General features: G+C 34.0%; 1 protein-coding gene across 1 annotated transcript in view; it reads right to left on the reverse strand.

Annotated features, from left to right (window-relative positions):
• The window catches only part of LOC126890140 (cytochrome P450 6j1-like), a 45,974-nt gene that overhangs the window by 21,307 nt on the left and 905 nt on the right, over positions 1–23,762 (reverse strand). Inside the window, exon 2 of the mRNA XM_050658990.1 lies at positions 16,678–16,890. Coding sequence (XP_050514947.1) covers positions 16,678–16,890 — 213 coding nt within the window. The remainder of the gene's footprint in view (positions 1–16,677; positions 16,891–23,762) is intronic.

Raw genomic sequence — 23,762 nt, forward strand, 5'->3', positions numbered from 1 at the left:
TTCCGGTAGGTTAACCTTCCTGCCATATAACAGTTCGAACGGTGTGTATCCATGATACGCGTTAGGGGTTGTATTGTAGCAGTATGTGAACATTCTGCAACACACATCCCAATTTTCTCTGTCTTCGTCTATGAATGCTCTTACGTACTCGTTCAACGTTCTGTGTAGTTTTTCGCAACTTCCAATGGACTGTGGGTGGTATGCCGTTGAAAAGTTGTGTTCTATTTTTAATAGCTTTTTTAATTCCTGCATTACTTCGTTCTTATACTCTGTGCCTTGGTCTGTTCTTATTTGCTTCATGAGTCCGTATGTTGGTATGAAATGATCAAAGATTCCTCTTGCTATTGTCTCTGCTTCTTTATTGCACACTGGTATGCTGACCGCGTATTTTGTCAGTTCACACAACATTGTGATACAGTATTTATTACCTTCATTACTTCTCGTGAATGGACCTATTGTATCTATGTATACTATGTCCCATGGTTTGGAAGATGTGTCCGATATCACGAACTCTTCGACATGTGTTCTTTTCGGTTTGTTAATTTGACATTTGTGGCATTGTTTTACGTATTTTCTTACGTCTTTTTCCAAATTTTTCCATCGGAATCTTGCCTTTAGCTTCTTAATTAGTCTGTTATTCCCTACGTTTCCTCCGAACATCGGGTGATTATGGTATTCTCCTATTAATCTGTGTTTTTCTTTGTCATCTTTTATTGTTTCTGGTACTTCACATATGTATATTTCTATATTCTTCAATTTTTTATTTCCTTCTTTAATAAATTCATCAATTGTGCACATTTTAAAAATAATATCATTTACGTATATTTTTACTTTACGTACTGCATTCTCTACCGCCAGCTTATCAAGCTGTACCAACGCTTGGTTTAAATCGAAATGATTCAATCCTGTGGCTATGCTTTTGCTGCATTTTATTTTGTTTTTGGCCCTAATGCTCAGTCTTGGTGAGATTAGTTCTGCTCCAAAGGACAAAATTGGTAGTCTATGCGCCTCTAAATTATTTAATACCTTCCTTACTGTCTGTTTGGTGGCTTCTGGCTGTAGTGCGAGTTCACTTTCAGCCTTTGTTTGTCTTGCTTCTTTCTCCTTTTCTTTTGCTTGAGCTCTTGTTATAGCTAGTATATGGGCGTTGTCGATGTATAGGTTTTTTAGTTGATGCAATGTTATTCTTAAAAGGCTGTCTGCGTAGTTACTTTTCCCTGTTATATACTCTATTTCGAAGTCATATTCTTCTAGGTCTAATCTGATCCTCGTGAGTTTTGAGGTTGGTTCTTTCATTGCAAATAGGTGTGTCAAAGGTTTATGGTCTGTTTTTACTTTGAATGTTGGTGCTCCATATAGATAACATTTAAAATAATTAATTCCCCAATGAATCGCTAGTAATTCCTTAACGATTATAGGTTTATTACATTCTCCTTTACTAAAACTTCTTGATGCATATGCTATAGGTAGGTCAATTCCGTTATAATCTTGACTTAGGATTGCTGAACAACTCTCATTGGATGCGTCTGTTGTTAAGATAAACTGTTTGTTGAAATCAGGATATTTTAAAATTGGTGGTTTCGTCAGAGATGCTTTAAGCTTTTTGAATGCTTTTTCACACTCCTCGGTCCACGAAAATTCTACTCCTTTCCTCGATAATTTGTTGAGTGGTCTGCATATTTCCGCAAAATTTTTAATAAAACGTCTGTAATAGTTGCAAAATGCTACAAATCTCTTTGTTTCTTCCGCTGTCTTAGGTGTCGGATATTGTTCAATTGCTGCATACTTCGCTTTGTCTGGTGATACTCCCTCTTGAGAAAGATCATGTCCTAAATATGTTACTTCCCTTCTAAAGAATTGACATTTTCCTGGGTTAAGTTTCAAATTTAATTTTCGACATGTCTCGAATGTCTTTTTCAGGTTGTCTAAGTGATGTTTTTCGGATATTCCAATTACTACGATATCGTCCATGTAAAGAAATGCTTTGTCTGGTGTTAATCCTGAAAATGCTATTGACATCATTCTTGAAAAGCTATTTGGGCTTACATTTAATCCAAAAGGTAATCTGGTAAATTGAAATGCTCCATTTTCTGTGCTGAACGATGTGTATTTTCTCGATGATTTTTCTAATGGTATCTGGTGAAAGCCTGACATTAAGTCTATAACTGAAAACCATTTTGCTCTTCCTAGTTGATCTAATATCGAATCTATTCTTGGTAATGGAAATTTGTCTGTAACTATCTTCTTGTTCAGTTGTCTAAAATCTATGCATAATCTCCTTGCTTTTCCTCCATCTATAGCTTTTTTCGGTACCAGTACTACTGGGCTGTTGTACTCGGATGTAGATGGTTCTATGATTCCTTGGTCTCTTAGGTTTTGTACTTGTCGATTTAATTCCTCTGTTTGCGCATGAGGTGTCCTATAATTCTTGATATATACCGGAGTTTGGTCTTTAACTCTTAGTTTTTGTTCGTAGAAATTGTTACAGGTTAACATATCATGCCTTAGGGCGAATATGTCTGAGTATTCCTCGCATAACGATACTAAGTTGTCTCGTATGTATTCTGGTATGTCTAATTTCAGTGATTCTCGTAATTCTTTTTTTCTGTCCTTGCTGTCGTTGACTAGCCTATATATATTGAATAGTTTAATATCCAACGTCCTGATTGTGCTTGCGTCTACATTTACTGTTTCGTACGTTGTGTTCAAAATTTTGATGTATGGATTATTACTTGAAATAATTGCTCTTGCTATGAATATTCCTGGTTGTATTTCTTGCTGTTCCACTATCCTGTCTTTCTTTAACGTTTGAAAAATTTTTACGATTCTGTAAATTTCACATCTAGGCGGTATTATTATGGTGTCATTGTCTATATTATCCAGAATTTTCGTACTAATGTAACAATCGTTGTCCTCTTTAATGTGCATTTTAAGGTTTGCGTAATCTAGTATACATTGAAAGTTAGAAATAAAGTCTCTCCCAATGATTCCGTCTGTTGGAATTGGAAAGTTAGGTTCTACCAATTGAAAGATGTGTTCGAATCGAGTTCCTTTTACTTCGAGTGTTGTCTCAACTTCTCCCATTGTTTGCAACTCTCCTTTAGTGACTCCTTTTATTTTCGCCTTTGTGTTTGGTTTCACCTGTTCCTTCATAAAATCTTGTGAACATTTTAGTATTGAAATGTCAGCTCCTGTGTCTATGATAAAAGTGCTTGTGTTTTCAAGAATTCCTGTTTTCATTCGTACAAAGTTCGTTAGGTTTAGGTCGAAGTTGTAAATGTTATATTTTATTTCTGCCTGTGTGCTTCCAACTTCTTGTTCATTCAAAACCCCAACTGCTGGTTTTCTTGCTCTTCTTGACTGTCCTCTATTTCTAGTAACCTTACGTTCCTGTTACGTCCGCCTCTCTGGTTTCCTCTGTATGTTTGATTGTTAAATTGTCTGTATCCTCTGTTCGAATAATTTCGTTGATTGTCCGTTGCTTCTCCTTCGTTCCGTTGTCCGAAGTTATTTCTTCTTCCTCTGTCATATTTGTTATGGTATCCTCTTCTGTATTGCTGCTGTCCTCTCCTATTCTCGTAGTTTGTCCTATAATTTAAGACTCTTCCTTGTGCATTTTCTTCAGTCGTATCGATCGACAAAAATTTAGATACTACTTCCTGCGGTGATGTAAAGTTACCTGCTTCCAGTATTAGCTTAGCTTTCTCTGCATTAGCGTTTCGTTTCATTGTTGTTACTACTGCTTCCGTCGTATATTTCTTTGCCAAGTCAAGTGGCATTCCTTCCGCTATGTATGCTACTTTTAATTGTTCTGCAAACTCTTCCACTTCAGATGCGTACACTGCTGCATCTCTATGCCCTTGCCTTTTTTTGGCTAATTTGGCTATTAAATTCTTCGGATTATCACCTTTTAATTCTTTCTTTAGTGCTTCAGCTATCCGTGGAATCGTATCTTCTGTGGTTATTAGGTTCCTAGCCTTATTGGTGAGTCGCGTTTTTATTAGCGTTACAGCTGTGTCTTCATGACCTTCTGCCAATTTTCCAAGTAGTTCTAATGCGTCTAAAAATGGTTGTAATTTCCCTGCCCTTCCATCGAACTCGTTGGGCAATATCTTGCTTGCGATATTCAAAAATTCATTGATTGTCAAAGCCATGTTTAATATTGTTATATCTTGTTTTATGTCACCTTTTTCCTCTTTTATTCCGTCGTTAATTATTTCTTCTTCTATTTCCTCATCGCTTTGTTCCTCTTCAACTTCCTTGTCGATTGGTTGATGTATTGAACTTGGGACCACTGTTCTCACATTTACTGCTTGAAATGATCGTATAACTTTGTCTCTGATTTTTCCAAAATATTTGTTGCACGATTCCCTTTGTTTGTCCGAAAGTGCTTCCCAGTTTTTCCTAGTCAATTGCGTGAACTTGTTATAAGCTTTAATTAGCTGTGTCGTCACTTCTTCCTTTATGTCCTTAGATTTCGGAACTTTTTTCTTTAAGACTCTTCTGCTTTGCCTGTCTATTTCTTGTGCAATTTCCTCAACTATTTTGACAAAATCTTCCCAAGTAACTTTGTTGCTACTCATTTATACATAATTTTTTTTCTTTTTTCCCGCTTCTGCACTTCTTAGCAAAAATATAAATTCGATAGTCTTACGGTGTATATAGATATGTAGTATATAGATATATAGTAAAAAAATATGGAGATAAAATAATAAGTCAATATATGGTAAAAATATGTAAAAATTGCAGTGGTAATAAAAAATTCAAAAATAAATAACGTTATATTAACCCTTGTAAATAAGTAGTTAGAATAATAATTTAAATGTATTATGCATATAGCGTATATTTGTTATATATCGTATATTTATTTTGATAGGTATATTTACGATAGAAAATATTAAAATCATAAAAAATTGCAAAAATGTACTAAAAATCAGTAGTCAAATAATAAATGAATAAAAGTCAGCAAGGATAAAGTATACGTTGATAGATATGTAAAAAAAAATCATATAAAATTGTATCATTGCGTCCTATAATAACTTAATGTGAGGGTAAAAAAAAAATCTTTGTATATTGATAAATATTGGTAATAGAATAGAATAATTAAGTAAAAATAGGTAAACTTGAAATATATATTAATGTAATTAAGGTAACACATAATGTTTATACCTTATACTTTATATTAATCAGGAAATACCATAAAAATAGCTAATATGGACTTACCACTTTTACACGTTTGTGTTCGTATCACCCAAATGTCCTCGCTGCACGTTCCATAGCATTGTCCATTGTCCCACGATGTTCCATCTCCATACCAAGTTCCATTTTCCATACCATACTCAGCTCCGTCTCGGGCCTGACGTCTCCATCCTTTTTCTATATACCACACTGTTCTAGGGTGGTCGAGGTGCCAGAACATTGACGTGTTTCTCCATACTCGTTGCAGTTTACTTCAGTTTCTTCCCTGGTCTTGGATCGCCATATGACAGCCCTGGCATTAAGGCTATCTTCTCCCGGTGAGGGTGGTTATCCCTTATCCGAGGGGTGGAATAATTGATACGCTTTCACTTGTTGAGTTGTTTTATTTACACTCGCATGAGCATAAGCTGGTAGCACCGCCCCCAAAGAACGTCTCGTGAAGAAAAAGAGACACTATCTTTAATGCGGAAATATTACGTCTGATCACAAAATAGAATGACGAATGTCTCATATAATAATAAGAATTCCCTTGTTATAGTTTTGCTGTTTATATATTTAGAAATGCCTATTCAGCATCGACCATGAAAAGTGTTTATAATTGACTCTGCAATTATTAGTGAATCGTGATCTAGGATAACAATATTTATATAATCGAATGAAGGTTGTAATATTGTTATGATGACATAAATAACTGAAAGTAATTATCGTAGATAATTACAGGGTGTTTTTAAGATATATCTACTGAGTACAGATGAATTCTTGTACATGTTGTTCTGTAGAACTTTCCTTTTTTTTATAATTTTAAATGTATTTTTTTAAATATTTTTTTGTTTGCTATTTTTCTCGTTTGTTTTAAAATCTTTTTTAAAATTTTTAAAAATGTATGGGTTTAACAATAAACGTTACTAGTTAATGCAGGTTAATGCATGTGTTTTTTTTTTGTTAAAAAAATTGACAACGAATAGCAATGAAGGGGGCCCCTAAATCTCTAGTGCCCAGGGCCCGAAGTTAAGTTAAACCGGCACTGCGTGGAGGGCCAAGCATTGTGACTGGTAAACTTGTCTCTTCAATTCAAGTGGGAGGTGTTTCCTCATCCGCCGTGTAGTCCGAATCTTGCACCTAGCGACTACCACCTGTTTCGAACAATGAAGGTCTGGCTTGCAAAAAATTTTTTCTTGTACTTGTTTTTTTTTTCTTCCAAAACGTAATGTACTTTTTGAATAGCCTGATACTAAGAAGTTATATTATGCCGGACGCATATTTACAGATACTAGCGTGTGTAGACACCAGGGTGTTGAAATCAGTTAGGGTTTAGAAAAACAGTACATTTACAGATACTAGCGCGTGTTGACACCACGATGTGCCGCGGTGTTGAAATCAGTTAGGGTTTGGAAAAACAGTACGTTTACAGATGCTAGCGCGTGTTGACACCACGATGTGCCGCGTTGTTGAAATCAGTTAGGGTTTGGAAAAACAGTACGTTTACAGATGCTAGCGTGTGTTGACACTAGGGTGTTGAAAGCAGTAACTGCTAGTTAGGGTTTGAAAAAACAGTACATTTACAAATACTAACAGATTTGGACACCAAAGTGTTGAAAGCAGCTAGCTTTTTTAGTGGTTATACGTGCATATATGCTAACGGCTATTGACATTGATTTTATATACCTACTGCTGTGGAAAAATATTTAAGTGATTTAGGTATTAATAAATAATTAAACGTTGTTGGGATATAAAAAATGATATATTAACAAAAAAGAACAACATACAAAATAATGTTGTTCTTAGGTTATTTCCTTGTGGCATTTTTATAATTAACTATTTAGATAGGAAAAACTAGAAAATAAGCCACAATTAAATTAAAAAAAATAATTTTATTAACGTTTCGATGCCCAAATCGGGTGTCGTTGTCAAAATACAAAATACTACTAAATTAAACAAAAATGTTGTTGCTTAGTAAAAAATTCTTTTAATAATTTATTTAATCTGACTCATTTATATTGGCAAGGCTATAGTAATTTTGTTAATGGCAGCTCGGTAAAGGGATGGAGAGAAAATGTTAAACCATTCTCACAGGTGTCTAAGCCATGACGGTCTTATTCGACCTGGCCTTTCTTCTTCCGTATACCTTGCCTTGTATTATTAAATGGAGATTACACAGACTGAGTTTTATATATGGAAAGCCTCAATTATCTCGAAAACGGCATGCACGATTTTTTATAGATTTTGGTGACAAAGGGTTTTCTAATGCGGACGATATAATAGTGACAATTACATTGTTGTCAGAACTTCCGTTTTTCTGTAAATCTAATGAATTTTATTTTTTCAAATGGAACACCCTGTCTATTTTTGCGTTTTGAAGTCCTTAAGAAATGCTGATTATTTTTCGTGTTATATTCCCTATATCTAAATACCATAATTTCGTAGTCATTTAGCTACATTTAATAAAAAAAAATTTAAACAAATTAAAAAAAATCAATTTTTTCAACCCGGGTACATTATTTTAGGTTCTTTTGATCATTGGAAAAAAAAAGGTCTTTTGTAATTTTTCTCTAAAGTTAATATTTTTGAGTTATAAACAATTTAAACCTGAAAAAGACGAAAAATATTTCATACCTTCTTCTTCCATTCATGAATCGTATTTTAAATGTTACATACCTCCTTCATCCACTAGAATATCTCTTATTAAGCTTTTTAGAGATACAGTATAAGTGTCATATGATAGTGAAGTTACATACCAAATTGATTCACTAAGAAACTCAAAATTTTAGAAAATGTTACATACCCCCTTCTTCCACTTAGGTCTTCATAGTATATTATTCAACGAGCATGCATTGATAGGCAGCTACTACTCACGATTAAGTTTGCGGTACGAGCCGAAGGCGAGTGTCGTAATTCATCAGAATGAGTAATTGCCATTACATGAGAGTAGAATACTATACTTTTTCTACGACGTTTATTTTAATTAGTAAAAAAAATAATATTTTCAGCTAGGTACTCGAGATTAAAATTATAATATACAAAAATAAACGTTGCTTTATAAAATAAAAAAAAAACGGCAAATACTGTCTTATGTATTGTAAAAATACAACAAGAAATAGTCAATTCAAGTTCTATTCGTTTACGAAAATTTTAAGCACTTTGTACCTATTGTCAATGTAATAAATAAGAAATGGCTATTATTGGTGGACGTATGTTATAAAGTTATAATGTACGTTTTTAAATTTAACTATATAATATAATATAATAATATAACTATCTTATAATATATTTAAGACAATATAACTTTATAAAATAAACACAATAAGTGTAAGTTATAAATTCCAATAAACACAGTAAATGCGCTAATGTCACTCTCACTAAAAATGATAAAGGTCAAAATTCATACATATTAAACAAGGTATAAACGTAAAAGTATACTCAACCATTGTTACATTTTTTATAATTCTGTATAATTTTAATCTCGAGTAGTTGATAATCATGTTTTTACTAATTAAAATAAAAAAAGGTCGTAGAAAAAGTATAGGATTATACTTGCACGTAATGGCTATTATTCACTCTGATGAATTACGACACTCGCCTTCGGCTCGTGCCGCAAACTTCATCATCGTGAGTAATAGCCATCATTACATGATGAAGCTCGTTGAATAATATACTATTATCTGCGGTTTATATACAACTAGTATACTAAAAGTGGCATGCACTACTTGAACCTTACTTCAGCCCGTGAGTAATGACCCGTGAGTAATGAAGTAGTCCTCACGGGTAAAGTCTTGGGTGTTATTATCTATTTATATTTCCCATCTAAATAGTTAATTATTATAAAAATGCCACAAGGAAATAGCCTCAGAACAATATTATTTTTTATGTTGTTCTTTTGTGTTAATATATTAATGTTTATATCCCAACAACGTTTAATTATTTATTAATACCTAAATCACTTAAATATTTTTCTACAGCAGTAGGTATATAAAATCAATGTCAATAGCCGTTAGCATATATGCATGTATGTTCACAGGTACATTGTTATTTTTATTTATATTATTAACTTAACATAAAAAAATACTAGATCTAAATATAGTTATTGAAATAAAAATACTTTTTATTCGTATATTTTATATTTAGTTCGTATTAAATACTACTCGGAACATCCATCTGTCATTTTTAGCCTTAAAATATATTATTAAATGATCTCTTTTATTGATTATATACACTTAAAATTATTATTTTTTGGGATATTAAACTTAAATAATTGATTTCTAAAATTTATATTATTGATAATAATAAATATTTTTGGTTATTTAATTAATATAATTCTAAAATTCTCAATGCAATCGCGATTACGTTTTTCTTATTAAAATACCATGTGGACGCTTATACAAGATCGGGCAGTTCCGTGTTGGTGTGGTATTTTAGCTGTGCTCTAGAGAAATTCAATTCTAGAGTTGATGTTATGGAATATCATTATGTATTTTCGGTAACATTAACAACTATTTTGGGATATGAATAATATATTTCCGCAATTGATGAAATCCGATTGACATCATTAATTAGAATAAAGAACTAGAGATATTATTTGTACAGTAAACAAAAACAAAGAAAACTATCAAGTAATGACATTAACGTGGCCATGATGAAAAGTCACAATCTAATGTTTTGACAGTGCTTTTACGTCAAAAATTGTGACCTACGTAATATCGCTTTTGTAGTAAAAATACTATAAATATGCGTCCCGCATGATTACTCAAAACATAGGTATCATTTTCTTGTTTCGGACCGTATCATTCATTTTATTGGAAGTCTTCCATTCATTATGTTGGTGATCGCACATGGTGTCTATTCCAGGAGCCTCTTTGTTCATCGATCTTCTGTCATTCTCGTTGCATCCACTTAACTTTTAGTGTGGCTATTTGAGTAACCTTGGTTTTTTTCTTATATCTATAACTTTTTCTCGTACATTTATTACCATCATCTATTGTTCTCTTTTCCCTTATCACTCTCGGTTAAATGGCTAAAGTTTTTCTCAGAGTAAGTGCTTCTGCATCGCATCCCTAATAGCACACGACGTCCAATGGACGTCCAAAATAGGTCCATTTTTGGTCCTAACGTCCATGGACTATAAATGGACGTCCTTTGGACGTCCCACGTTGGACGTCCTTCGGAAGGAATAAATATGGACGTCCTTTGGACGTCCGACTTTGGACGTCCTTCGGACGGAATAAAAATGGACGTCCTTTGGACGTCCGACTTTGGACGTCCTTCGGAAGGAATAAATATGGACGTCCTTTGGACGTCCGACGTTGGACGTCCTTCGGACGGAATAAAAATGGACGTCCTTTGGACGTCCGACGTTGGACGTCCTTCGGATGGAATAAATATGAACGTCCTTTGGACGTCCATATACTGGACGAAATACGGACGTTTTATGAACGCTTCCCTAATAGCACACGACGCACGTCCAAAATAGGTCCATTTTTGGTCCTAACGTCCATGGACTATAAATGGACGTTCTTTGGACGTCCGGCGTTGGACGTCCTTCGGTGGACTAAATATGTACGTCCTTCGGACGTCCGACGTTGGACGTCCTTCGGTGGACTAAATATGTACGTCCTTCGAACGTCCGATGTTGGACGTCCTTCGGGTGGAATAAATATGAACGTCCTTTGGACGTCCGTACTGGACGAAATACGGACGTTTGCTGATCGTCTATATTGGACATATTATACGAATTACGGGATAAAATAGCAAAATAATTCAATAAAATATTTTATGTTAATAAAATAGTTTACATCGAAAAGATAATTATATTTAATTCAAAATTGCACAGTTTAATATTCTAAACATGTTTTTGTTTTTTTTTTGTAAAGTGTGAAAATCTTATTTGTAAATTATTTGTTACAATGTTTTATTATTCTAGTTACCAAGATCACATAAGTTTGCTAATTAATTCTAGTAAGCAAAAATATAATTTTTATCAATGTATCCGTACTACAAATGAATCTTAAGAGCATCTTTTTGAAGTTGAATATACGTGCTCAAAATAGGTCCAGTCTTAGTCCTAATGTCTATGGACTATAAATGGATGTCCTTTGGACGTCCGACGTTAGACGTACTTCGGGTGGAATAAATATGAATACGGTGGACTAAATATGTACGTCCTTCGGACGTCCGATGGTGGAATAAATACGAACGTCCTTTGGACGTCCGTACTGGACGAAATACGGACTTTTTGTGGACGTCTGAAAATCACCCCCACTACTTGGTTCCTCTGTTGACAAAACTATAACGATAGGCGATAGATTTTCGATTCACCCACCGATATCAGTATCAGTTCGAAGTTGGAGAGTTGATCTCTCAGTCGTTGTCGTCGTTAGGGCTCCGCGTAGAGTTTTATTCATTAACCACTGATTTTCATAATGTAAGAAATTATATTATATACGAATTAAAGTGTAATATACTTATACATATACTATATATTACGTAAAACTATGAAGACGCTGTTTCACAACATAACACAGAGTCCGACCGCCTCATCGGGCCATTTAGAGCATCAATGCATAAGTCCATCCAATGGATTATTATGTGCCCCTTTGACATAGGCGCACAACATTTTAATCTACCACCCTGAGGATTCCTGCTCCTGGAGATTTTCTGAAGTGCCGAAACAGTCTATGTTCCTGATTCCTCGATCAGATGAGAAGTTTTCGGAGCCATCAACCCCAGACAGCTACTGGAGCTCCACGTTGCAGCCAGTCACTTCTTGGTAAGTGAACGCCAAAGAGGAAGCATTCAGACTCTGCTGCTACCACCGTCTGGACATAGCCTATCGATTCCTGATGGCCTAGAGGACAAACTCGCCGAGAATGGTGGACAAAACCACCAGCCAGGACAACTGGTATCCAAACATTGGTATTATTTACGTTTTTTATTACATTTACATATTTTTTCATGCTCTTTGATATATTTCTTATGCTTTCTGGTATATTTTTCATACATTTTTCAATCTTATGGGTGTTTGGTAAAGAATGGGCCATAGCTTAACCTTGGATTACTGAGCTTAAAATAGGTCGATTTAAGCTAACTTACTTTAGTACGAAAGATGATAATAACCGAAATACAGGGTGTCAAATTTAAACTTTTATTTTATTCTTGATTATTTCCTGGGCAATACATCATTTTTGGTGTTGAATTTAGATTTCTTGTCCCAAAAAACCCCCGCTTACCAAATTTCGTGATATTATCCCATGCTTGTTAGGAAATATTCAAGAATAAATAAAATAAAAGTTTAAATTTGACACCTTGTATTTCGGTTATTATCAACTTTAGTACTAATGTAAGTTAACTTAAATCGACCTATTTTACCCTCCGAAATCTAAGGTTAATCTATGGCCTATTCTTTACCAAACACTCTGTATAAGTACATAATTGCATTCTAGCCAATCTTTTTGATTTTCTATAAAGTATAGACTTCCTTGAATTTTTACTGCAATGTAACTTCTTGGATTTGAATTTAAAATTTATTGTTAAAGGAAATTTCCGCTAGCTCGGTGGCCCCTTTGTTCGTCTTACTACTTACCTCTACCCAACGGTTCTTTTGTCAAACAGATTGGGTTGGTATGTACCTGGTAAGCAAAAGGTATTTAATTATCTCAGTATTTTATAATCTATTTATATTATTGAAATATCTAAGCGAAGGCGGATGAAAAAAAATTAGAGAAAAGTTGAATGATTATTATAATATTATAATATAATATTACACTATATAATAAGTATACATAGATAGAATATTTTCTTTTTAAGAAATTGTCCATTATCTCCAAATGAGCAAGGTGTCGATTTGAAATATATGTATAATATACAGCCCATTACGCACCACCTTAAAAATTGAGCATTTTTGATGTCTCGAATTTCCTAAACCAGTTGTCCCATCTAGGTGATTTTTTTTATAATATCCTCCTTAAGGTGATACAGTAGCGATCAACAGGTAGCAAAAACGCGTTCCAAGATTGCGGCTGTAATTTTGAATATTTTTTCGAGATATTTGGCACACGTATTCGTAATATAATAAAGAATGGCGGTACAGAGCCCAATTTGAAAAATATATTAATATGTGGAAATTACTCTGTAATTAAATACAATATTAAAAAAACAAGCCTGTACCGCCATTAAGAAGAACAAAAAATACACTTTCTTCAAATAAACTTTTTTATGCGATGCCTAGATTTTGTGTCATTTTGGAACTACTAAAATTTTTTATTTCATTAGTAGTTCCAAAATGACACAACATCTAGGCATTGGATAAAAAAGTTTATTTGAAGAAAGTGTATTTTTTTGTTCTTCTTAATGGCGGTACAGGCTCGTTTTTTTAATATTGTATTTAATTACAGAGTAATTTTCACATATTATTATATTTTTCAAATTGGGCTCTGTACCGCCATTCTTTATTATATTACGAATGCGTGTGCCAAATATCTCAAAAAAATATTCAAAATTACAGCCGCAATCTTGGAACGCGTTTTCGCTACCTGTTGCTCGCTACTGTTTCCTCTTAAGCTTGTCATGCACGGGGAGCTATATACTGTAATATATATTATATCACATCGCTCTCTATAGTAATGAGTGAGCCTGCACATACGGAACCATTAGTTCCGTGTGCCACATCAATGAGGGTTGTTTGTCTCGTTAATTTATTGACTAATACGAGATCTGGTCTATTATGCGCCACTGTTTGGTCTGTGAGCACAGTGGGGTCCCAGTATAGCTTGTAGTTGCCATCCTCAAGCATACTCTCAGGGACGTATTGATAATATGGGAGATGGTCGGTTTGGAGATATGGGTTTATTATTATTATTATTATTAATTATTATTGTAGTACCATTTAAACACAACGTTTTAAAAACTTTTTTGCCTGTTATTGCTTTTTCGAAAAGTTAATTTTTATCGAAATATTTTGAATATTTGTCAAATCCACCACATATTTGTATATGGTTAAGTACCATTATGGAGACTTGGTAATATTATGCAAACTTATTTATGCTTTACATTTTTAGGTATATTTTGAACCATATTAAAAAAGAAGCCAGATCTCGATAAAACGTGCCTTATCGAAAAAAATACAAAGAGGCAAAAAAGTTTTAAAAACATTCTGTTTAACTAATGGTACCTCAGTAATAGTTTAATTGGAACGTACACATTCAAAATTACTGAATAGAGAATTGAAAACCCTTTCAACTGAGGTGCCACACAACCCCTATTCCCATTTAAAAAAATCATTGATTACGTCATCACGCTCAGATGGATGACATCACTAGTATGAAATATATGTCAAAAAGTTGTAATTTAAACACAAAAATCGACCTGTTTCCGGATTTTTCTCTATAGTCGTCCATTTTAGAGAAAATTAATTTATTCCATAATTTAGGACCTCTCTGTATATATTATATCACATCGCTCTCTATAGTAATAGTAATGAGTGAGCCTGCACATACGGAACCATTTGTTTCCTGTCTGCAGGCTCACTCATTACTATAGAGAGCGATATGATATAATATACATATATTACAGCATAGCTCCCTGTGCATGACAAGCTTAAGGAGGTAACCTATAGCCTAGGCTATAATATTATAAAAAAATCACTTAGATGGGACAACAGGTTTAGGAAATACGAGACATCAAAAATACCCCATATTTAAGGTGGTGCGTTAATTTCTTGGAGAAGTGTATTGTAATTTAATGTAAATAATGTAATATCCAATAATTGTAATTTAATATAAGATGTAATATAAGTTTCTTAAAAAATATATTTTTTATTTCCCACAATATATTCTTCACAGGTCTAAATATCAACTATAGACGTCCACCGAACGTCCTCCCAGGACGTTAGATGGATGTTCGGCAGCAAGACATTGGACCAAACTGGGACGCCCTATGAAGGCCCAATTGACGTCCACCGAACGTCCCCTTGGACGTTAGGTGGACCTCCATTGGACGTTTGGCAAAGTGGAATTTGGACCAAAATTGGACGTCCTGTTAAGGTCCAATTCACGTCCCCTAGGACGTCCGATTAAGGTCCGATTTACGTCCGATTAAGGTCCAATTTACGTCCAATTAAGGTCCCATTTACGTCCGATTAAGGTCCAATTTACGTCCGATTAAAGTCCAATTTACGTCCGATTAAGGTCCAACTTACGTCCGATTAAGGTCCAATTTACGTCCGATTAAGGTCCAACTTACGTCCGATTAAGGTCCAATTTACGTCCGATTAAGGTCCAAGTTACGTCCGATTAAGGTCCAATTTACGTCCGATTAAGGTCCAATTTACGTCCGATTAAGGTCTAATTTACGTCCGATTAAAGTCCAATTTACGTCCGATTAAGGTCCAATTTACGTCCGATTAAGGTCCAATTTACGTCCGATTAAGGTCCAATTTACGTCCGATTGAGGTCCAATTTACGTCCGATTAAGGTCCAATTTACGTCCGGTTAAGGTACAATTTACGTCCGATTAAGGTCCAATTTACGTCCCCTAGGACGTCCGATTAAGGTCCAATTTACGTCCGATTAAGGTCCAATATACGTCCCCTCGGACCTTAGATGGACGTCCAATGGACGTTCGGTAGCGCGACATTTGGACCAAAATAGGACGTATAAAGGACGTTCCTCGGACGAAAACGGACGTCCAATGGACGTCCCTAAAGTACGTGAAGGACGTCCAATGGACGTCCATTGGACGTCCTTGTGCTATTAGGGATATAATATATGTGTAGTGGTAGAATGCATTGAGCATATGAGCATAACCGTTCTTTATAACGCAGTTCTTTGTAAAATCAGTTATTTACGGCTAGAGCAATCCAAAACTATTTTCAAAATGATCATGGGTAGACATTAAGCACTTCTGTCGTGAGTAAAATGTTGAGAGAATTTGTTCTAACGGCTCGCTGCACAGCAACAGGACTTTTGTTAACAGCAGCACATCGATAACGATGACTTCTGTTTGCTAGAGACCACGGGCATTGGACGATAGAAGATTGGAAAAATGTTTTGTTTAGTGCTCAGTCCAGGATGGTTCTTTATGGCTAAGGTAGTCGCATCAAACGATACTGAAGATGTGGGGAACGATAGCCTGCTTGTGTTCAACGAGCACGTGTTGTTTTTGGAGGAGATTTAGTTATATTTTGGGCAGGCATTTCATTAGAAGGCCGTACTGATCTCGTGTTTATTAATAAAGGAGCGTTGAATGCTCACCGATACACTACCGAAATTATAGATGAGAATGTAACGCCATTTGCTGGGTCTGTGGGCGAAAACTTTATTTTTATGCAAGACAACGCGCGGCCACACGTAACTAGGATGGTGACGCAATACCTGGAAACCGCCAGTGTGCCAAAAATGAATTGGCCGGCTCAAAGACCAGATCAGAACCTGATTGAACATGTTTCGGACCAACATGCTCAATCGTATAGTAATATATCATTATATTTACCATGAATAACCATATCTAAATATTTATTTTTCAGAACTCCTTCGTACGTAAAGCCTTTGTACATTTCATAATTATCTTTAATTTCATTTCTTAACTTTCCTTGTATACCTGGATGTAAAGCTAATTCATATAAGGCAAAAGAAATTATAGAAGCAGATGTTTCTGTACCAGCTATTAATAAAAAGATGGCATTAGATACAAGTAGATCCCGATCTGAAAAAAAAATAAGACAATCTTTAGAAAATTGTATAAAATATATTATTAAAATTACTTGTCCCAGAGAACGGCAGTTCTCGCCAGTGGCGCACAACCCCCGTACATGTGACACTATTAGGTCTGGATCCCGCGTATGAAAACAAAGTTGATTAATAGCAAGCTGAAAATTTGTTAATAGCTTAAGGGTGTCTAGTCGGACAAACTTTGATGTATGGGAACACTGCAACAGGGGAAGTTTTAATTGTGGAACAGGTTAAAAATTTGGAACGGTCAGACCACGAAAACGGCACATGTATTTTGTCCGACAGAACAGACTTAAACTCTCCGAACAGAGATTAAACTCTCATGCAAAAATCAGACTGCTATTTATCACCAAATGGGCGTTTTAATGAGTGGAACATGTAGAATATGTCAAATGACAGGAATTATGACAGGTGATAAATAGCAGTCTGATTTTTGCATGAGAGTTTAATCTCTGTTCGGAGAGTTTAAGTCTGTTCTGTCGGACAAAATAAATGTGCCGTTTTCGTGATCTGACCGTTCCAAATTTTTAACCTGTTCCACAATTAAAACTGCCCCTGTTCCAGTGGTCCCATATATCAAAGTTTATCCGACTAGACACCCTTAAGCTATTAACAAATTTTCAGCTTGCTATTAATCAACTTTTTTTGCATACGCGGGATCCAGACCCATATACAAGGTGTTCGGTAAAGAATTGGCCATAGCTTAACCTTAGATTCCTGAGATTAAAATAGGTCGATTTAAGCTCACTTACCTTAGTACGAAAGTTGATAATAACCGAAATACAGGGTGTCAAATTTAAACTTTTATTTTATTTATTATTGAATATTTCCTGACAGGCATGGGATAAAAACACGAATTTTAGTGAGGGTTTTTGGGACGAAAAATCTAAATTCGCCACCAAAAATAATATATTACCCAGAGGGCGCCACATACTTATTTCAGCGCTCATTTAATAGGTTCAATTTTTGTTATCCCCCACTCTACATACTTTTTGAATCAAAACTTTTTCTCTTAATATTTTTACGTAAAAAAGATAGACTACATTGGTCTCGCTGAACTCAACTGTTTTCGAGATAATAGTATATTAAGTATGGAGAACGGTAAGGGTTTTATACCGATCGAAGACAATTGTTTGGAGGAGGAGCGGAACGACGACTCCAATTATTGTCTGAGATCGGTTACCCTTAACGTTCGACATGCTTATAACGTTTTTTGCACGATTGATACCATTATAAATTATAAAATTAAACCTTTTCGTCATATTGACTAGTTTCATTCATTTTATCAAGATAGATACTTTGGTTGTTAGGTAGTAACTAGGGTGCATAACAACAATGGACAATTGAGTTTTTATTTAGTTGTCAATAATTTTAAGTACAATTTTGATTATTATAAATTAAAATATGAGCGTAAGTGAATTTGAAGAAATTGAACGGGCTTGGGAAGAAGGGTGTTCCACAATTATTCCCGAAAAATCCAAAATCCGTTATCAAAATACCTACCAAAGTTTTAAAAAATGGTGCGAAGGCAAGAATTTAAGAATCGAAGAAAAGACTCTATTGGCATATTTCGTTCAAAAACATATGCAGTTGAAAGCTCCTGGAAGCCTCTGGGCAGAATATTCAATGATTAAATCCACCGTTTTTCTTTATGATGGCATTGATATTTCCCAGTTTTCAACTTTGATCGCGTATTTGAAGAGAAAAAATGTTGGATACTACTAATGTATGCGATTCTGCAGGAGTTTTTGTTAGAAGTGAAACCACAGCCCAAACAAGTGGGATTTCATTAAATAATTTAACAAATTGTACCATAAGTTTCAATATTAATAAAAATAATTCGTTAGTTTTCTTTATTCTTTCAAAAAATAGATTAAAATTAAGAGATTTTTTAACTCGACGGTAAGTGAATTACTTACCGTCGAGTTGGATTACTTACCGTCGAGTTGCTAGTAAATGTCACCTACTGACGTAAAATCTGTCACGGTAAACAGTCAAAAATGATCAATCGTGCAAAAACGCATTTTAAGTCTGCGATACAACATATTAGTTTTTTTTGCATAATATCATTGTAGTTACACCCGAAAAATAACTCAAAACCATAATAATTGTGTCAGTTCTCATATTTATGTCATTTCATCGCAAACTCCATTTCAAGAAATCTGCTATACATTTTTGGAAATTTTTATGGTTTTAAGTTATTTTCGGGTGTAGCTTCAATGATATTATGCAATAAAATTATGTTGCCTTACAGATTTAAATGCGATTATCTCGAAAACGGTTTAGCGAGATAATGATAGTAGGTATACCTTTTTTAAGTAAAAATATTAAGGCTATGGGTACATAATTCGCAAATATTTTACGTGTATCCCTACTTTTTCTGTCTTTACACGGCAAATTACGCGTAGTAAGATTCACACTGGTATGGATATGTAAACATTACTAGAATGTCATTCTACTTGAAAATGTCATTATTAATTTCAAGAGATGGGTTTTGAATGTTCTTGGATAACTGTTATTTTTATAATTGGAAATTATTAATTCAGTTAATAAATGTGATAATTTTTTCACTAACTATGTATTCAGTGATTGTAATAATTTATTTGTACAACAAAGACTAATACTCAATCGAGAAAAGAGGAAAAGTGTTAAAGTGATTTTTTAATAATATATTGTTATGGAACGCTTACAGTTTTGAACATCTTTAACAACAAAATACTTGGATCACAGAATATATTATCCTGATGTATTCTCTGCTTGGATCTTCCACAAATAATACACAATAAATAACTTTTTATTAAGTTCTCGTCTTAAATCAATTATTTATCAAATACACTATATTTCAATAATATTTAATCAATAACTCAACATATTCCCGATGCAATGTCAAATATTTAAAATTGTCACTGATTTTCAGTGTCTGACTGACAATATATGCTGACAATATTATATTCGGCTGAGTGCGTTGTAAGACAAAGATAGATTTGGAAAATATTACCACGGCATTGTGTTTATTTTTTTCGAATCCTGAAAAAACCAATAAATATTTTTGAAAAATTTAAACGCAGAATGAAAGACTAAATTATTACCGAGGGCCGAAAGTCCCTTAGAATAAATAAAAAGTTTATTTTGAATGATATATTTGAAATTAAAAATCACACTAAATTTTCTCTTAGTTTTTCACCCATGTAACTTATTAAAATAAACATTATAGAAGTTCTCAGGGACTTTCGGCCCTCGCTAATAACGTGATCTTTCATTCTGCTTTTAAATTTTTCAAAAATACTTATTAGTTTTCTCAGGATTCGAAAAAAATGAATCCCCATTTGAATTGCATTGCAGCCGAAAATACGTACCGATCCTCTTAAGAGAATAAAAGTTTTGAAAGAGAATTACAATTATATGTGGGGGCTGTCAAACTAACGTCAGAACGTATATGTATCGATCTGTAAATTGGTGCCGAAATTTGTAATTATTACTGTAAATACTAGTTATTAAAATTAGTTTTCGCTCAACTCAAATAGTGACTAATAACAATTGTGTTACGTGTTAATCATCAAGAACAAGCTGTAACTTCGGTCAGTAAGAGATGTTTTACTTACAGTCGGAAAAATGAAAGAATACCCATGAACGAACATATAAAACACGCTGTATTTTCCTGTCACCGTGTCACACAAAAAATTGGCCAGCGCAATTACATGTAATAATTATTGTTACATGTACTTGCACTGGACAATTTTCTTTGTGACACGGTGACAGGAAAATACAGCGTGTTTTATATGTTCGTTAATGGGTATTCTTTCATTTTTCTGACTGTAATAATCTTCCAACTTAAACACATTCAGTGTCAAACTGTCAATAGTTTTCACTGTTGCTATCCCGTCCCAACATGGTCCCAACGGATGCCAACGGTTAGGCAACCAGTATTGCAGTGATGTATCCAAGTTTATCACTTATTTCCAGACATCCAAAGCGTTAATATAAACAAATTCAAGTTACTTTTGGCTACATGAGTAACAATTTAAATCAATGTTCCCCCACTGTTAGCAACACCATGTCTAGACTCAATTCTTCCAGTAATATTACTAGTTCATATGCAACTGCTACTATGACTAAACAACGTCCGAAGTATCCCAAGAAGACCGAAGCAATTTTATAATTAGTTGTACGTCTCTATAGTATCCAATAATTGTATATCCAATTTTTTTTCTTGATAATTTTTACCTAATGTTATTTAAGATTTAGAAATTAACTGTTATAATAGTCAGTTTTAAGTCCTTATTGTAATTAATTATTGTATAACCAATATTGTTTGTGTCAATGGCCATTGCTGCCGAGACACATAAATTTAAATAATAAAAAAAATATATGTGGTGTTCTTTGAATTAAAAATAACCAATGCAAAAAACTATTGTCTATTATAGAGCTTCCAAAAAATAATTGTTTTAGGCAAATTGGCAACGTGTTTGTAAAATTTGACTTCTTCTCTATGGCATAGGAAATGCATCAAACTTTGTAACGGGCATGTTCTACGTAATTTAGACCCCTATGAATTTGCTGGTGGTCGTCTCAGTCGCCTTTCCAAATTCATCTAGTGAGTAGATTTTTTTGCTAAGTGTATAAAAATTGTTAAAGCTTATAAATTAGAAAATCTTAAACAATTTCAAAAATTAAGGGAGAAAGGTAAATGAAACCCTGATATAGATTAAAAGCTCAGCAAATTTTCCACATGACTAAATAATAAAATACATATTATTCTGTTTAAAATAAGTAGGCTGTTACAGCTTGAACTTTCTAATAGAGCAATCTAACATTTTGACCCCACTGTAAAAAAATTGTTGTAATAAACATCTGTTTAAATATGACAAATAGTTTATTATTAAGATCCAAGAAAAAAATATGTGCAATTCTTAGATATTCGTCGATATCTATTTTTTAAACCTTACATTCTTAGAAAAATCGAAATAAATCCCAACGCCCTGTTTTTAGGTATAAAGTATCCTTATAAAGGTATAGTTTATTTTTTTTAAGGATAATTCAAAAATGTTATGAAATACAGTGTGGGCCAAAGAAAACAGTCCACCCCGATATTTGGCAGTATTTATTAGATTTTAAGGAAATGACGAATCAAGTCGATTTTTGATCTAAGGGGACACATTTTTACGGTACATAGATCTATCATTTGTCAACCCCCTCCCTTTCACTTCCCCCACCCCTTATTTTTGAATAGGGTATAGGGGTCCTGTGCTTGCTCATTTGAAAGGTTATGCAATTCTCTATTCAGTAATATTAACACTGACATAATTATTTGTACAGGGTGTCCAAGAAAAATGATTTTGAATTAAATTAATTGACACAAAAAGAAGAATGTATGTAATTTATTTAACTCAAAATACATTCTACTGCTGACAGAAAACAGAAAAAAATGCTTATTTGATAAATAAACATTGTTTGTTGCTTAAATTCAATATTCAACCTACCAAGAGGCAGGTGGGTGGCAGGTCTTTTTGTCTCAATTAATTTAATTAAAATATTTTAATCTTGGACACCCTGTATAAATAGTTATGTTAATATTTATATTACTGAATATAGAATTGAATAACTTTTCAAATGAGCTAGCACACGACCCCCATTCTCTATTTAGAAATAAGGGGTGGGAGAAGTGGAAGGGAGGGGATTGACAAATGACAGATTTATGTACCGTAAAAATGTGTCCCCTTTAGATCAAAAATCGACCTGTTTCGTCATTTCCTTAAAATCTAATAAATACTGACAAATATCGAGGTGGATTGTTTTCTTTTGCTCACTCTGTATAGGGTTTCCGTAAGAAAAAAATTTAATTTTGATATACTACACTTTTGGAGCACCCTGTATAATTCAATTTACTTTTAAATTATGGTGATCATGGTCCTATATATTATATTTCTATGAGGAAAAAATCTTGGGATATTATGTCGTAAATATAAGCAGATTGCAATATACGCAGATGATGTAAACTTTTGGAACTCTTGATATACTAAAAGAAATAGGGCTGGCTGTCAACGGAGATAAAACTAAAGCTCTAATACAAACAAGGAATTAACTTAACTTGCAGAATTTAACAATAGACGACGCTAACATAAAAGTAGTAGAACAGCTCACATACCTGGGTGTACAGAAAACTCAAAAATGGTAACGAGGAGGAGGAAATACGAAAACGGATAATGCTTGCTAACAAAGCACACTTCTCTCTGTCGCAGGTGTTTGGATACAAAGACATTCATCGGGAAGTAAAGTTTAAAATATATGAATAGGGAAAGACTGTTTGACTTGTACACACTTCTATATAATTTGATTTTTTTGGTAATTTGATTTAATTTTTCCCGTTTTGATTTAAAATAGGACCGTCATACGGCCTATAGCAACATATTATAGCGTAGAAACATGGACATTGACTGAAAAGGCAATAAATTTTATTAATACTTTAGAAAGAAAGATGGAGAATATTGGGATCCATTTGCGACAATGGTATATGGAGAAGGAGGTTCAACCATAAGTTGCAATATTACAAAGAATCCTCTATAGCAAATTATGCAAAAATAAAAAAATTTACCTAGGCAGGTCACCTTATAAGAATAGATAACAGCAGAACACCTAGTAGAACGCTTATCGAACTATGGTGGGACGTCGGACAGTTGGAAGGCCAAGGAAGAGGTGGATAGACGAAGTGAGAACCGATGCTAAAGAGATATTTAGGGTAGACAACTGGAGGAGAGCAGCCAGGACAGAGATAGTTAAAAGCGGATGCTGGGGGAGGCCAGCGCCCGACTTGGGCTGTAGTGCCATAGAAGAGAGATTATGTCGTTT

This window comes from Diabrotica virgifera, chromosome 8, assembly GCF_917563875.1.
Source record: "Diabrotica virgifera virgifera chromosome 8, PGI_DIABVI_V3a".
In the NCBI taxonomy this organism is placed as follows: Eukaryota; Metazoa; Arthropoda; class Insecta; order Coleoptera; family Chrysomelidae; genus Diabrotica; species Diabrotica virgifera.